This window comes from Nyctibius grandis, chromosome 1 (assembly GCF_013368605.1).
Source record: "Nyctibius grandis isolate bNycGra1 chromosome 1, bNycGra1.pri, whole genome shotgun sequence".
NCBI lineage: Eukaryota > Metazoa > Chordata > Aves > Nyctibiiformes > Nyctibiidae > Nyctibius > Nyctibius grandis.
Window position 1 is genome coordinate 50,889,238 of NC_090658.1, and position 16,039 is coordinate 50,905,276.

A 16,039-nucleotide genomic window follows, 5' to 3' on the forward strand; every position below is an offset into this window, starting at 1 on the left:
GATCACGTCAGTGATAATCTTCTATTCTTACGGTTGCAAGGCTTTTTTTCCCCATCCAAAGAAGTCAACAGGAATAGCACCTTTCATCTTCAGAACAGAAAGTCTAAGTCTACTCAATAACTTGCTCGTATGTGTAGGATGTTGGTGGCTTATATTTTGTAGCAAAGGGCCTTTACTTCTCAGACTGTGCAGTATGAACACTTGACTTACTGAATTGTAATATAAATGTAGGACAATGATGTAGGACTTACTGGTTTAGCTGGCCTGTGAATTGACTTATGAAATGTAGGAAATTTTGTATTCTTATTAAATCAGGACAGAATTCCTGAATACTTTATCCTGATTTTAATTCATTTGTAAATTTAGAAGTTTAAAAGATTGTAAATGCACACCAGTCTCAGGATATTTCAATTACTTTATTGAACTATATTAGAAGAGTTTTGTACAAAGGTACAGAAATTGTTTGAAGTGCGGTATCTTGTTCTTCATTCAGTCTAGAAACTTCCCAGAGTGCCTAATTGTTTGTTTTGTTTCCTCTTAGATGAATCGACTCCTAAAGAAGTCAGCAGGGTAAGTGCTACTCTCTATCCTCTCTAAAAAGAAGTGTAGTCTCTGAGGCCCACTGTTCACTTGAGGTGATTTTTGTGCAGCCTCTGATGAAGATTATACTCTATTCCCTGGACATAGTGGATCTCCAGAGAAAAAAAATTGGTATACTGACTGACTAGAGAACAGTTAATAAAGAAAATAAATATTAAGAACACTTGATTGGCTGTAAATAAATTAAAGGGTATTTTGCTTTAACAAATTTAGAGTTCTCACAGTGCTATTTTCATGATCCAGTTTTAAAAAGGTACTTCACGGAAACTAGGAAAATCATGGGACTTTGAGCATAACAGCAGACTATTTAATCAGTGTTACTGCCTCGAGAGATGGCAAGCCTAAGAGGAAACAAGGGAAGGAATATGCCCTATCTAATAGCTCCCTCTGAGATGTGCTGTGGCATAGATGAGCTAAATTCTTTAATTTGAAATATTTTGCAGTGTATTGTATGAAATGTAATGTAAAATCTTAAAAAACTTATTCAGTAATAAATTCTCAACTCTAGCCTTACATCTGATTGATGCTGTGTCCTGCAGAATATCAGTCCATGGTTGAGGAGTAGTTAGGGGCATCTGTTGGAAACTAGTGCCTTTGCTGGGAATGACAAAAGATGAGTACAGGACAATCTGTTGCCCTCAGATGTGTCCAGTCAGCCTGAAGCACCCAAATGTTATTTCATATAAGATGAGGGAGCCACTTACAGCTTTCTGAGGTGGAATCATAGCCCTGTTTTGTTCCTCTTCTTGAATGTCTTGCATAAACTATTTCATGTTCCCAGGAGAAACACAATAGTGTCAGATATATTAAAAATAAGGCTGACTGAAAGACTGCAAAAGCTGGTTGGGTGGTCTTGCTCTCAGTAGAAGTCCTTTGGAAAATACTAGGGTATGGAAGGAGTGGAAACAGGCTGGTAGTGGAAACCTTGGTTTGGTAACCCTGAGAGCAGAGGGCTGGCATAAGGGTGAACTGCAGTTCACCTTTTATGAGACTACAAAAAAGAGATTAAATGATGTCTAAAATGAGTTTATTCAAGCAGAAGTTCTCCATATACGTGATGTGCTGTGGATGTAATAAGGGTGTTGACAATTTAGGTGAAAATTAATATGTTTTAGTAATTTATTAATTTATAACACGTTTTTTGGTCACCCCTTAGTATTCAACAGTTATGGCACTTGAGTAAATACCTAGTGGTGAATATCTGTATATAGTGTTTTGATTTCAAAATAATTAAAGATCTGCCTAAAAAGTTCAGAAGCCATAATTATTTATGTGGAAGAAAGTTCCTTTTAATTATCATGAATTTGGTAAATAGATTCACATTTTACCTAAAACTCTGCAAAATGGAGTTACAAAACTTATCTAGGTTACCGCATGTGAGGTATTCAAGGCAAAAAAAGCAAGCTCTGGAACCTTAACCCCCCTGCCAAGGCTGCCCTGCCAGTCACCCCCTCTGTCTCTGACACGCTGGTTCCAGTCGTCTCAGCCCCTCAAAAGTCATATACAGAGTTTTCCTGAAGATGGATGGGCAGTCACTTCAAGTCCTGGGGTCTGTGGGGTGCAGGTGATACTTCAGATGTTCTTAAGTAAACATTTTCTCCCTTGTTCTTTTTAGCTATCAGTCATTGTGCACTTGGTGTGTATACCGTGTTACACTACTATTTTTTTTTTTTTAAGTACAATACTTGAGGGCACTCAGTAATACACCATGCTACAAATGAACATGTTTGTTTATAGTATTTTTGAATAATGCTGTATATAATAATGTGGTCCATTGTAATACATCCTCCTTCTTCAGCAGCAGCTCAAAGAGATGCCAGTTTAATTAAAATCTGAACATAAATTAGAATTTAAATTAGGAAAGTCCTGTACATGAGTAACATTTTTCAGACAAAAACACATGTTCGTGCTGACTGAAGAATTATGAGTTTTAAAGTCATTAGGTGTTAAATTTTTAATTCCTGAAAATGTCTGTAAGAAGCAGCATATATTCTAGGGAAGCAAAAATAAAGGTTAGTGAAAGGAAATTTATTGCAGAATTAAATCACCAACTGGTTTAAAATATTCTATTAGTTAAGAACCAAGGTAGAAGTATGCTGAAAAAACATGTTTTTCATCGCCGGATCTTTTTTTTCCATCTTTCAGTGTTGGGCAGAGTGAAAACGTTAAAACATTCATAGTCATATGCTGTGCCATCAGTTGCTTCAATAGTCTCCTTTTCTGTTGTGCTTATACAGGACAGCAGAATTAAATTGGGGGAGGATATTTTTTGTTAAATTTATTTAATCTCTTTCTCCCTCAAAAAGCCTCACCTTTTTTCTTTATGAACATAAGAGATTATAGGATTGTTCTAGGGGCTCTAAACACTGAACTTGTCATTCATTTGCCTTTTTTTCTTTTTATCAGCAAAATGCAGTGGGATGAATGGTGTCCAGATTTTTGAAAAAAATCTTTTACTTCTTGAATTATTAGAATAAAATTTTGGTATTTTCAAGGGTTTGTATTGCAGTTTCATACTTTGAAAAATGCTGTCGTAGAGGAACTGAATTTTTAATCTTTTGCCATTTTTAGCAGTTTAGTAGAAAAATCAAAATAAAGTAACAACCTTGGCTAACAGCATTACATTGCATGCTTTTGAAACAAGGAGAGAATAAGAGAAACCTTCCACATATTTTAAATTTTGAGATTTGTAGAATAGAAGAGAAGCTTTTCAAAATTTATTATTTTTAAATCCAGTCTACTAATGGCAATTTCATCAATATTTTGGTGTTCAGAAGTTATATGTAAAGATATCCTAGATTGGCCTGACATAGTAGCTGACAGGTGGAGGGGAAAAAAAAAAAGTCCTGATTCCTGGAGACAGCTTTTGGCTTAAGAACAACTCCAGTTACAAAATACGTCATGAGCATCTGTGACCAAAGAGTGAACCTGTGAACTTTTTTCTGCATGCTAGATTCCAGTATTTATGAAATATATGTAACTGGGGACAGAATCTCCTTTTCACATGATGTAGTATTGGGAACATCCTTGGAAATGCTGAGTTTCTTCTGCTTATTGTGCAGATGTGTGTTGGCTGATCCCATCTGTCCTAGCTACAGAAGTGGTTTTCTGGGCAGAGGAATTTCAGAAAGAAAACCAACTATTGAGCTATTTTGATGAAGGGAACTCAAGCTGAATTTTATACTTTGTTTTTTTCTGCTGTATCCACAAAAGAAATGAAAATAGAGGAGCGTGAGTTTGAGCACTAAGGGCATATGTATTCATGTATATCTAGACTAAAGATATATCTCTTTGACAATACTAGTGAAAACAGAGTGCATTGGAGACATGTTATTCTTTTCAGTTGGCAAAAATAACCCCATTCCTACGTGAACTATAGCCAGGATTTTGTTCTACGTGCTGCTAACTTTCCCATGATTAGTGTGCACTTTTGTACCTCAGATTCTGAAGTTTAAACAAAAATACTTAATGTTCCTGATATGATCACAGAGAAATTAGCTGTTGTTCATTTTGCTTAATGACTTTCTATTCCATGTTTACTTGAACAATACTTCCAGTGAAGCTGCCTTTTGGCAAGTACCTTTGCTTTGTAAACTCCAGTGATGCCAACAGCAATTCACTTTGCAGAAGTTTACCATGTAAACACCAGAAAATTATTACCTAGCAAATGACTAGCTCATTTACAGTACTTTATTCTTGGAAACAGAAATAATACTTTAATCCTCTCCTTTCCCCTTTTTTGGACTTGGAGCTTTTGGCAGCTGCCTTGGCACCAGCTAGCACCCAGCACAGTATGTCGCTGACAGTTACAGAATTAGCAAGTGTGTTTTCAGTAAATAGTTGCAGTAATTGCATGCATCTTCACCGTGCAACTGATAATAAAAGTTTGTGCTTTCTATGACACATTGGCAAAACAAGCTCATTCTTTGCAGTATTTCCTTATTAAAGATGGGATTTAAGTTTTTTTGCACAGTCCAAGAACTGAAGACTGAAACGAATTAATCAAAAAGTATGGGGAACTAGAGCAAACATATATATTCAGCCTTTAGAAGTGATGCAAATGGCATTGCACGCATTGTCATGAGAAGAAGATGCTTGTATAAGCCGATTGCTTTATAAAGAAAATCTTGTGGATACTGGGGGTAGTGATAAGCAACAGTGGTAGGAGAACGAGGAAGTTTATTTTTAATTTTGTACATGATGTCTTTAGAGTGCTTGCAAGTCAAGTATTAGGAGGGAATGTGATTTTATAAAAAGCTTTTTAAAAAGAGGAGCAGTATTCAGCCTTGTCAAGTTAAAATGAAGCTCATTATGCTGTTTTATTATATAATCTGGAGAGGTGATATAATTGAGATATTCATGCAGTTTTATGAGCCTTATAGTTAATAACAGCTTATATGGTCACTTCTGTATAACCATAATATTATTTTCTTGTAAGCCAAGCCTCTGCTTTTTATTATGTATTTTTCCTATTACTAGTGAAGCAATTTATTTCAGTGTTACCATTTGATAACAGGGAAGGAGCTGATGGAAAGATTAGAATTGGATGCTGGTGAATGGGGGCTATTGGGCAAGAAGCTTCTCTTAGGGAAGGTGTTCACCATCTCTCCAAGGCTTGGAAATCAGCTACGTAAACCGGCTGGGAAACACGTGCCCTCGAAATTAGTGAACCCTTTCTGTGCAGAGCGAGAGCTGGTTTGCATCTTTTGACATAATAGGGCCTGTCCTGCCAAATGTCATCTCATATTTTCCCTTCTTTGCTTTTGTTATGAACAGTGTTTGATGTGCGAACAAACAATTCATAAATACCTGTGTATGGTGCCAATGCTAAACTTTATTGACCCAACAAGTTCTAACCGGTGTCCTCTCCAGTCAAAACAAGAAGAACAGACGTCAGACAAATGCATGTAGAAGCAGTTTTCTCTGAGGCTACGTACAAGCATTAAAATTAATCACCTCAGCTAAGTCTGTTCTTTATAGGTTCTTGCTTTCCAGTGTCCAAGTTTAAATGAAACTGGTTTCTACAGCCAACCCCAGTTACCTCTTCTGATTTTTTGGAGCAGAGAGATTTTTCTGAGCTTCCTCTCCAAGCTCACTGCTCCTCTGAAAGTCAGCTCTGCTCTGTAAGCTTGTTTACCACATTGTCTCTACTTTTATTTTTCAGTCTGAGGATTTGCCATCCTTTGGCTCAGCATTTCCACCTTGAAGCAAGCAAGCAGTTTTATTCCCTTTCTGTAGGGTTTTTTTTGTGGGTTTGTTTTTTTTTGGTTTGGTTTTTTTTTTTTTTTGAATGAAGTCCACATCCATATTTTTGGTTCTTCACATGTGCAGTTTAGATGTGTTTTCACTGTTATGAACACACAGTTATCTCTTAGTTAACTGTGCCCCAAAATGAGAAACACCAGTTTCTATGCAAGAGGTGAACTAGCCATCAGTGCAGCTAAACAATGCAAAATATTGCAGCCAGTTTACAGCCCCCTCCCAGAAGGTGGTACTGCTTTGGCCCTCACAGCCCTGTGGTTGGCTAGAGGCTGCCTGCATCAGTTGACAAAGAACTCTGTCTTATGGTTTTCTCTGACATCCTCTGAAACCAGCCTAAGATGCCTAAATTGCAGCCAAAAAATAAACAACATCAAGATGAATCTCTAGATTTGGCCAATTTGCCCCACGTTTTGTGGCTTTCACAGTTCGTGGGTTTTGGTTTTGTTTTTTGGTGGAGTTTGTTGTTGTGTTGTTTTTTTTTTCTTCCTCATCCAATGAAGCTCTGCATCCCCAAAGTACACTTGGCTATCCCTCTCCAAATTACTTGGAATTTGGGCTGTTTGTTTATTCTAACTCCTCCTAGCCTGCGATAATATCATACACTATGAGGTCTGTAAAAGGAGATGTTTCTGTTGCAGAACCAAGCGATTGTTGCTGTGGAGAAAGAGCTCTGTAGTGGGGAGTAAGTATTACATAGGAACTTGGTCTTCTCATTGCTATTCAGAAGACATTTTAAGAAGTTACAGAGAAAACAGATCAACTTCTGGATTATGTTGGCACTTACTGACCCTGTGCTGTATTAATGAAGGCTTTTTGTTGCAGCAGAAAGGCTTTTCTTTTCTGCAGGAGAATAAAATGCCCCTGGCACAGCTACCCTGTAAGCATGGAAATTAATCTTCATTGCAGTTTGTCATACATAAAATTTACTTTAGATATTAAATTGTGTCTTTGAATATTTTTTTTGTGTGTCTTAATTGTTCAGAATGAATGCTTAAAATTCATCTCACTCTCTGATATTTCAGTATCTCCTTACATGGAATAAAATGTCTGTGATTCTCAGCCTCTTTGTTTAGATCTAAGTCACAGCACTATTCTTAAATCACCTGTCATGGGTTGCTGTTTTCTGTTGCACCACAATATTCTAAAGACAAATAACCATAGAAGTATTTATATATAAATCCTGCAAAAATGTCCTCCTTTCATATTTATAAATTTGAATATGAATATTTAAAACAGGATTTCCCTTCTCAATTGTTAGTTCTTTTTCATAGCATTGCAATATATGCAGCTACAGAAATATGATGCCAGTATGATAGTGTTATGATAGTGCTGAACTAGTTTTTAGTCCACTTGAATTATTTTAATGTAATATCAGTGAAATTCAGAGTTTTACAGTAAATACGCCAAAATACTTGTAGACACTGAATCTTAAATAGAAGGAAATCAGCAAAGGGAAGAATGAAGTAAGTATAAAAGGAGTTGAGTCTTAATAATGTTTAAATTGCAAACTAAACTACCATAACAAATTAAGAAACACTACTTAGCTGTATCTGATGACAAATAGAAACTCATTTCCCCCTGAGTGTGTTGAATTTTTTTGAGGAATTACTTTCCTAAAGTAAGTTTTACACCAAATATGCACAGGTCTGTGTTAGCAACAGTATTGGATATTGCTTGTACCAAGATCTGCTGATGACTTATTCAGTCTTTAAATACATGGTTTCATAAAGAATATTGTGGCTTTTGAACCAAACATAATTGTGGTTATCCAATCTAAAATGCCTAGAACCAAATAAGTAAACCTCTCTCACTCCACTGTAATAAAAATAAAACCATTTTACAACATGATGGAGTAATTCTTTGCTGGTGATTGATGTAATTCATAGAATTACTTACATGTGAATCTAGACAAATTCTATTCATCTGGCCAGTTGTGGATCCACAGATTGACAGTAATAGAAATCTTCTGTATTACAACTGTGTGTATTACACAGCTACCATCTTTTTAGTAACGTGGATGCATACAATGATTTGCCCTACTTACAAAATGTTTGCAAGCATATGTTGCAGAGGTGAGGATAAAGGGCACACAGCTTATTATGTAATTACTATGCACACAGAACTGCTGCTTGATTATGGGGAAAGTTATTATTCTGCCATGGCTGTTATGCCAGTGGGCTCATTTTGATGATGCGTTCTCTTAATGTCTTAGCTTTAACCTTTGAAGATTTGATTTAAATCCTGACTGTGCATCACAGGTGAAGAGATACGTATTCATTTCCAAGTTCTGAGAAGGCATTTTTCTACATGATAAAGGCTTTGTGCATGTATGCTTGGTTAGCTATTGTTGATTTAGGATATGTGGCTACACATACTTTTGCAGATCTAGGTTAACAAGTATTAATAATATAGGCTCTCGTTCAGCATTTTCCTGTTATGTGGCTACTTACGGCTGTATCGTAAGTATAAAAATTCTACTTTCATGAAACCATGCGATTGTTTTCTCACTTTGAAGAATCATACAATAGTAAACGTGGGACACAACAGAGGACAGTCAATGGAAGCTTGCCAGCTGCCATACGGTGCTAATAATGGTAATGGCATGCTGTATTGTAAACTCAAGACTTACAGCAGTTTATGCATGTATGCAGTGTGACCTTACGTCGCTGTCAAAATTTATAATCATCAGATCAATTTATGGAAAGAATTATTAAGTGTTAATGTTGTTACATATTGAGAACATTTTGGTCACCCTAGGTCTCAGATGTTCTAATATGTCCATCTGGAGCAATAGACTAATACAACATCGTGTTAAGAACGGGTCATGGCAAAGATTGTATGTTCTCAGGAGCCATTTTAAAGTCAAGATTAAGATCTGCTTAATTTAAAGGAATCAGGAATAGATATTATCCAGCAAGCACTTGAGGTTTTTTGTTGGTGGAGTTTGATGGGGTTTTTTTTGAGATGAAGAAGCCAAATGCATCCTAAATATATGGCCGTATGCTCTGTATTCATGACATAGTGTGTTGTACATAGAAATGCATGAAAGTAATAGTAGGAATAAAAGTTATATCATGGAATGTGTTGTGTAAGTTACATGCTTAATCCATCAGTAAGTGTCACATGTACAGGTTTACCCAAAGTTACAGATAGAGAAGATCTAGAGAGATATGGAGTGGTTACATGCACATAAACGTGGGAGTGGTGGGTAGACTGTGGCATTTTCCATAGTACTTGTTTACCTTAGTCAGGCCTGTATTATATTTGACTCTAACATAAGAATGAGCAGGAGAATAAGTCTTAGTCTTTCAAGCAACGTTAATTTGTCTAAATGTTGCCAGCTTCATTTTTAGTTTAAGCCACATAATTTACTGCATCACTGAGTTCAATATGTAATTGACCATATTACTTTCTTCAGTTACCACATTACCAGTTTGGGGCAGGGTAATGAATCTTTACTTACTGCCAAGTATTGCTTTCTGTGAAATTATTGTTTGTGATGCTGTCATACTACGTATGCATATTTACTGCCAGTTTTGTCAGCCCTTCAGGACTTTGTTTCAGGACTCAGGAACTGGATAACGAAATGCAGCCGGGCCCCTGAAGGGAGGCTGCATCTCCTTTCCTATGAGGTTTTAGCCATGTCATGCTGTTTCATCATACCAGCAACCATCACCTGATTGCTCCCATCTAAATATCCTAACTGATTTGTAATCTCTTTGTGGCTTTGTTGTCTTCAGTTGAAACAAATGCCTATTATGCCACAGTGGCTAGCATGATTTTGTTTCGTGATTTCTGTCCTTCAGTCTGTTGGTGTTAATTGCTGCTGTATTTGAAAGGTTGAGCTCCTTGAGCTACTATCTCAAAGCTCTGGTGCTTGGCACAGTTCTGTCATTTGGTTCATGAATTTGAGGTGGAAGATGCTGGCAAAGGGAACTAGTTGCCTCCTTTTGTGGTGGAGTAGGAGCTTAAAAGGAAGGAGTTGAAGGCTACTTACCTTATACTTATTGCATCTCTCAGTTTCTTCTTGAGACATTGTCATGTGACCTTGGCCAAGTTTAGGCGACTACTGGTGTGCTTGGTACCCTTTTAACAAATGTCTAATGGAGCATAGCGTGGAGTGCTGTGCCTCTTGCTCGGCAGTGACCCAGTTCTTCAGGTAGCTGGATTAGGACAGTCGTGATTGACTCTGTATTGACATCTCAACATATTATTTTTAATGAATTCATGTCTTTAAAACCTACAAAATACAGGTTATTATAAAATCTTCCTCTCGTCTTTGCTTCCATAGTACCAGGATACAAATATACAAAGTGTAGTGTACGAATTGAACAGCTACATAGAACAGCGCCTGGATACAGGAGGAGATAACCAGCTACTTCTGTATGAACTGAGCAGCATCATTAAAATAGGTAAGAAAGAGAATCAAATGTCTCTCAGCTGTTACTTAGCATCAGCGCACAGCACATTTCTTACGTGGTTTAATTAGTAAAGACACAGGTATTGATGGATAACAGTGTTTTCTTTGGATATTGTCTCAGTATGAACTTACTTCGCCTTCTGTCCCTCAGTGAATCCTTGAATACACTTAAGTGAATTTCATCTTTGGTGAGAGCTGTGTATCCAGTTGCAAAATTAGAGTCCCCTGTTAAATGAACCAAATAATAGACTATTCTGATTATGGTGGTGTTGCAATGTCAATATTGAAAGTAAAAAAAAAAAAAAATCTATTGGTAATATCACTGCATACTTGAACTCCTTTTGAAACAAAACAGGTGTTACTGAAAGCATCTCTTTTGAGTGATCTCAGATTACATTCATTTGTTCAACCATTTTTTTCTACCTGATGTAAGTATCTTTTGTGGTAAGAAAATACTATACATGATAAAAAGTTTAAAAAAAAATTCCCAGTAACATAAGTGTAATTTGACTTCTTTTTAGACAGAGTGGGTGTACTGAGACTTCAATAGGAAGTATTAGTAGCTTTGTTAGTATGGCTTTCAGTCAACTCTTCAGAAAGGTTTTATCGTCCCTGCTACTTCATCATTTTGTAATGATGAGTAATAGTTCTGGTTTATATACATGACGTTTTAAAAGGACCACTTCTGTTTACTGATTTTACTCAAGTGGTTGTGTGGATATTAATGTCCAGCTCACAGCAAATCAGACTGGATTTGGTTAACACATAGCAAGCGACAAGCCATAGGAGACAGGTTCTGCTTATCTTTTACAATTTTTTTTTTTGTAAAGCAGATGAGATTTTTTAATATTTCCTTAACAGTGCTCATTTGACTCGTAACTCAATGTGCTTACATACTACAGCTGAAGGATTTAAAATCTGAATGCAAATTACCACGCTCTGAACTCTCACTGGTATTGCACAGTTGACAATAAGAAAGTAACTCCACAGTGGGATTTTTTTCCTTTTGTCAAAGACGTGCAGAAAGCCAATTTATTTGATCACACACAAGTATAATCACTGCCCTGAAATGTACTGAATGAATTCTTGTGTTCATTCTTAAAAACTGGGTAGCAGATGTGTACATTTACTGGTTAGAATGTTTATTAACTGTTGGAAAGACAGACAGACTTACACTCAAAGTATCAAAGTCAATTGTGTAAAGCAGGGTAAAAAACACTGACTGCTGTATCCTTTTCTGATTTTGAGAGTTTTCATTTAAGCAATGTTTTGATGGTTAGTTGACTTTAAACTTTTGAGAGTTTAAGGAACTTGACTTTACCCTGTTTCATACAACAATCTGAATCTGGCAGAAAGCTGACAAGTACAAACTTTCTGGTGTGTGTCAGTGTTTTTAATATGGAGCAGGTTCAGAAAATAGAAACAGCTGGTTTTGAAACACATTTTTGTGGCAATATTTGCAACATTTTATTTTCCCATAATTTTCTATATTAAGGCAAGGACAAATATAGTTTACAGTCTACGAATGGTATTTATTTTATTTACGGAAATTATAATGTTATCTGGCTGATTATATTGTAAATACATGTTCTTATGTTACTGCTATACTGTCGTATGAATTAATTTGAATTTACAGACATTAAGCCTTGGAATAAGAATAAGATGTATAAAGAGATTGTTTCTAATTATCTTTTAGAATGTAGTAAATGACAATGGGGAAAACAAGAATTATCTCTTACCTCTAACTTTGTGGAGTCTGGGAAGTTTCAAGGGACACAGCAATAGACGTTCTCCTTTAAAATTTTACATGTTTGTCCTAAGTGGAATTGAATCTGTGGTTTCACCTCAGAGATCTTGTGCAAGTTCGATTTCCCCCTGTGAGTACAATTATTTCTTCTATTATTGCTTTGGCAGCTACAAAAGCTGATGGATTTGCACTATATTTCCTGGGAGAATGCAATAATGTAAGTATACTGGATTAAGATGCTGCTTTTCTGTACAGTTACAAATGCATTTTCCAGTTTGACAATGGTATTTTTATTTTGTACGTCATTTAGCAGGAAATATTACCTGTCTGCTGAGTATTAACTTTATGTTATCTTTATTTCTGTAAAATAGAAGTTTATTGAACACAGTGGTAATGAAAAAATGTCTCCTACATTTAAGTCCTTGGCCTTTTATTTTTTTTTTTTAAAATTTGACTATAGTGCTGTTGTTTCTCTGACTAGCAGCTTAACTTGTGATTTAGCCCCATTCTTAATTGTCTAAAACAAACAGAAAACTTAACTTGGATTTACTCTCAGCATAGCGTATTCTTTTCACCCAGTTATCTCTTCGATTTTTTAAAAAAATGTTATCAGGTCTTCTGTTAACTGCCAGCTGCAACTTGATAGTGAGATAATGTAAATTTCAGATGTGGATTTTAGTTAGCATAAAATAAATTGTACATTTAAAATTGTACATGAAATTAGTTTCTGGTGTAATAACTTGAATAACTGTGAGTCCACTATTTGCTGTTTTGTTATTTGGCATTTAGATCGCATTACATTTTTTTCTATCCAGATTAATTTGTACAGTTACCGTTATACAAGATTTGGTAGTTACCTCGAATGGCTACCAAGAAGGAAATGCAATTTATACTTCAGTCAGTTCTATCAACTTAAAAATCACAGTCTGACAGAAATTTTATGTCTTTCCTTGGTTCAAGAAACAAATTAAACTCATCTTATTGAAAAATGACTAGAGAGGAAAATATTTTTCTCATTTTTTTTGTTTCCATATTTTACACAACCAGTTTCAATAGTTTATTTTTGTATAGTCCATTAGCCAATTTTTTTTGCTCTTTGTGAAATAATTGTATTCAGAAAAAGGGAAAGAATGATATTTTTGAAAAAATGGAAACAGCATTGAAGATGTACAAACCTACAGGTGACTTGAGCCTTGCCTGAGAATATTCTTTTACTTATTCAAAAAGATAGTGTCTAATTTGAAGGATGTGGAAGAAGGCCCATACAGAAATTTCCTAAAAGAAATGGAAATGGGTTTTGCATTTTTTTCATTTAATGATTATTTCATATAATAAAGTAACCGATTTTATTATTCAGAAATTGTTTCTGCTCTGAATGAGTTTTTTAAGTATGTAAATAGCATATATTTTTTTAATAACCCTTACACTGAGGGCTGTAATTTAAGTAACACGTTGTTCATCTTTTGTGAATGCAATCTTTGATTCTCATTAGTAGGTGACAGCGTCCACTGTAATCGGTGGGGGATGATGCAAACGGTCACTGAACAGCTTCCTCCTGCTGCCAAAGGCAGGAGCTTGCAGGAGGCGCAGCCATCCGTCCTGAACGCACAGTGCTGGGCAGCTTCAGTGGCAGTAACTGCATGCCAGCTGAGTGTGTTCATCTCTAAATGCTTTTTAAATCGTAAAATTAACTTTACAGCTTGAGACCTAGAGAATTCTTACTATGGTGAGGTTTTTTCCTATTAGATTAGTGTGGCACAATACAGGATTCCTCCCAGTCTTCTGATACCTTGAGGGCCTGGGCACTTTATGACCTTATGATTTTTTTTTTTTTTTTTTTTTTTTTTTAAATAGCCTATTAGGCAGTTGAATCTGTTTGCTTCTTCCCAGTATAACTCTTTCCTGAAAAAAGTTCCAACCACTAAAAACACACATTAACTTTATTAACCACTGCTATGTAGCTGCATCTCCCAAAATGGAATGTTCACGTAATTATAGGGACTGATCCCAAGTCCTTTGAAGTTAATGTGAATTTTCCATTCACATTAGTGGGCTTTGGGCCAGACTCATGTTTGTAGACTTGTAACTAAATGGTAATGCATTATCCTACTTTTTGTAAGAAATTGTCATTGAAAATTAATTTGGATATCTTTGTCTCTTGAATATTTAATTTAAATGATGTGTCCAAGTAAGATTAACCATTGTCCAGCAAATACTGGCAATGTATTTTTATTTAATTTTATTAAATATCTTTTTTAAATGGGAACAAAAAGATTCTGCATAGCATAAATGGCAGAAAGAAGCTAATTCTTTAAACTGAAGTTTCAAAAATGATAAAAAACCCTATCATTAGCGTAGAGAAAGTAGTTGCTCAACACCTATGGCCACATGTTGAAGAATGGCTTCTGTTTTTTGGTGGCTTCATTTTTTGGTACTTGGTTTGTGACTTAAGTTTCACAAATTCAGAAAATTTTTTTTTTCAATTTTTGTTTTGTTAGCTTGAGAAATATACATAAATCTGCTTGTATTTATCCAGTCAGCAGCCTCATGTTTCGGAACTAGATCTGACGTAACAGTTATTTCCACCATGCTTTCGAAGAAATAATTTGTGCCTGAATACAGCTTTTCTGGAGTGTGTGTTTATGTCTTTTTGAGAATTAGGTGCCAGGAGGGGATTGTGTAAGAATGGAGGAATCCTGTTAATAAGTATATATCTACTTTCTCCCAAAAGGTTTTGGAATGTTTAGTTATGTGTGTTCTGACTATATTCTGTAAGGAAATTTAGGATCGAAACTGAAGCAAAAGCATTAACTCTGCTTCATTTCAGCTCCTGCTGTAAATATGTGTAGGTACACTTGTGCCTGTTTAAAGAAATCCAAATTTGAGAATCCTGACATGTGTTAATCTCAGCTAAGGAACGTTTTTGCAATATGAGATTTCCCTAACTACTTTTACCCTAGATTAAATAGTGAGTTTCTAATTAGATAGACGATAACTTCCTTTTACAGAAATTCTAGATATTTACAAAATGAAAACCAGCAAATGATTACTGCATATACTGTGTGCTATTATTTCTTAATATGGAGAAAATTGTCATATCATTGCGATTTTTTTTTCATGGGTTACTAAGAATTCATTGTAAATCTTTCTTTGGTGCAATTTTTAATATGGACAGCACTTCCCTTATATGAAGACTATATAAAAACGGAAAGCAAATTTGTTTAATGTGAAGAAAAACTCTAGATTATCTGGTCCTTTTCTTTTTGAAAACCATAGATGATACACTGGCCTTTAAAGAAGGACCTTGTTTTAGAAAAAATTTCTTTGTGCTGCTAAACTCCAAATGTGAGTTTGTTAAAATACCTGTCCACATGTAAAGGTTGCAAAATACTCAGAATAGAGCTTCTTCGTCAGGGTCGAGTGATCTGAACAGACCTGTGCCCATACTGCCTCTGGTTCTCGAACTTCCTCCATATCTAAGAAATTATCTTTGTCTATGGGTTAGTGAAGTTACGCAAATAAAATTATTTATTCTTAAAGTACATAACATTTTGCAAACGTTGGAGACCAGAAACACTTCCAAATCAAACAGGAATTTTTCACAACTCTCCAGCAAAGGACTTGACTTTATTTCAGTTTTCTGTTTTATTCCTTATGAGGATGAATATATAGTACATAATTCTCATATTATGGCCTCGATTGAATATCTTCTTCAAACATGACTTAAAAGATTTACTGAAATCCTAGTTTTGGATGGGGTGTGTGTGTAAATCAGCGTGCCTAAGTACCATGCTAGCTAGGCAGGGATTTAAGCTCATAAACTGACATCTTTACAAGGCAATATTTCGAAAATACTTATCACAGCTACAGAGTTTCTAATGTATTATTATATTATCTGATTCTTCATATGCTTCTTGTTTATAGTCCTTATTTGTGTGAGTAATTCACCTCATGATTACATTGTGATTCCTACATAAGGATGTATGACTTGAATGTAATAGGCATACACT

The 16,039-nt window shown here is 35.5% G+C and overlaps 1 protein-coding gene across 1 annotated transcript in view; it reads left to right on the forward strand.

Annotated features, from left to right (window-relative positions):
* Window positions 1-16,039, forward strand: part of PDE10A (phosphodiesterase 10A) — a 204,881-nt gene that overhangs the window by 123,846 nt on the left and 64,996 nt on the right. Inside the window, exons 3-5 of the mRNA XM_068402835.1 lie at window positions 542-570; window positions 10,154-10,274; window positions 12,197-12,246. Of these exons, the coding sequence (XP_068258936.1) occupies window positions 542-570; window positions 10,154-10,274; window positions 12,197-12,246 (200 nt within the window). The remainder of the gene's footprint in view (window positions 1-541; window positions 571-10,153; window positions 10,275-12,196; window positions 12,247-16,039) is intronic.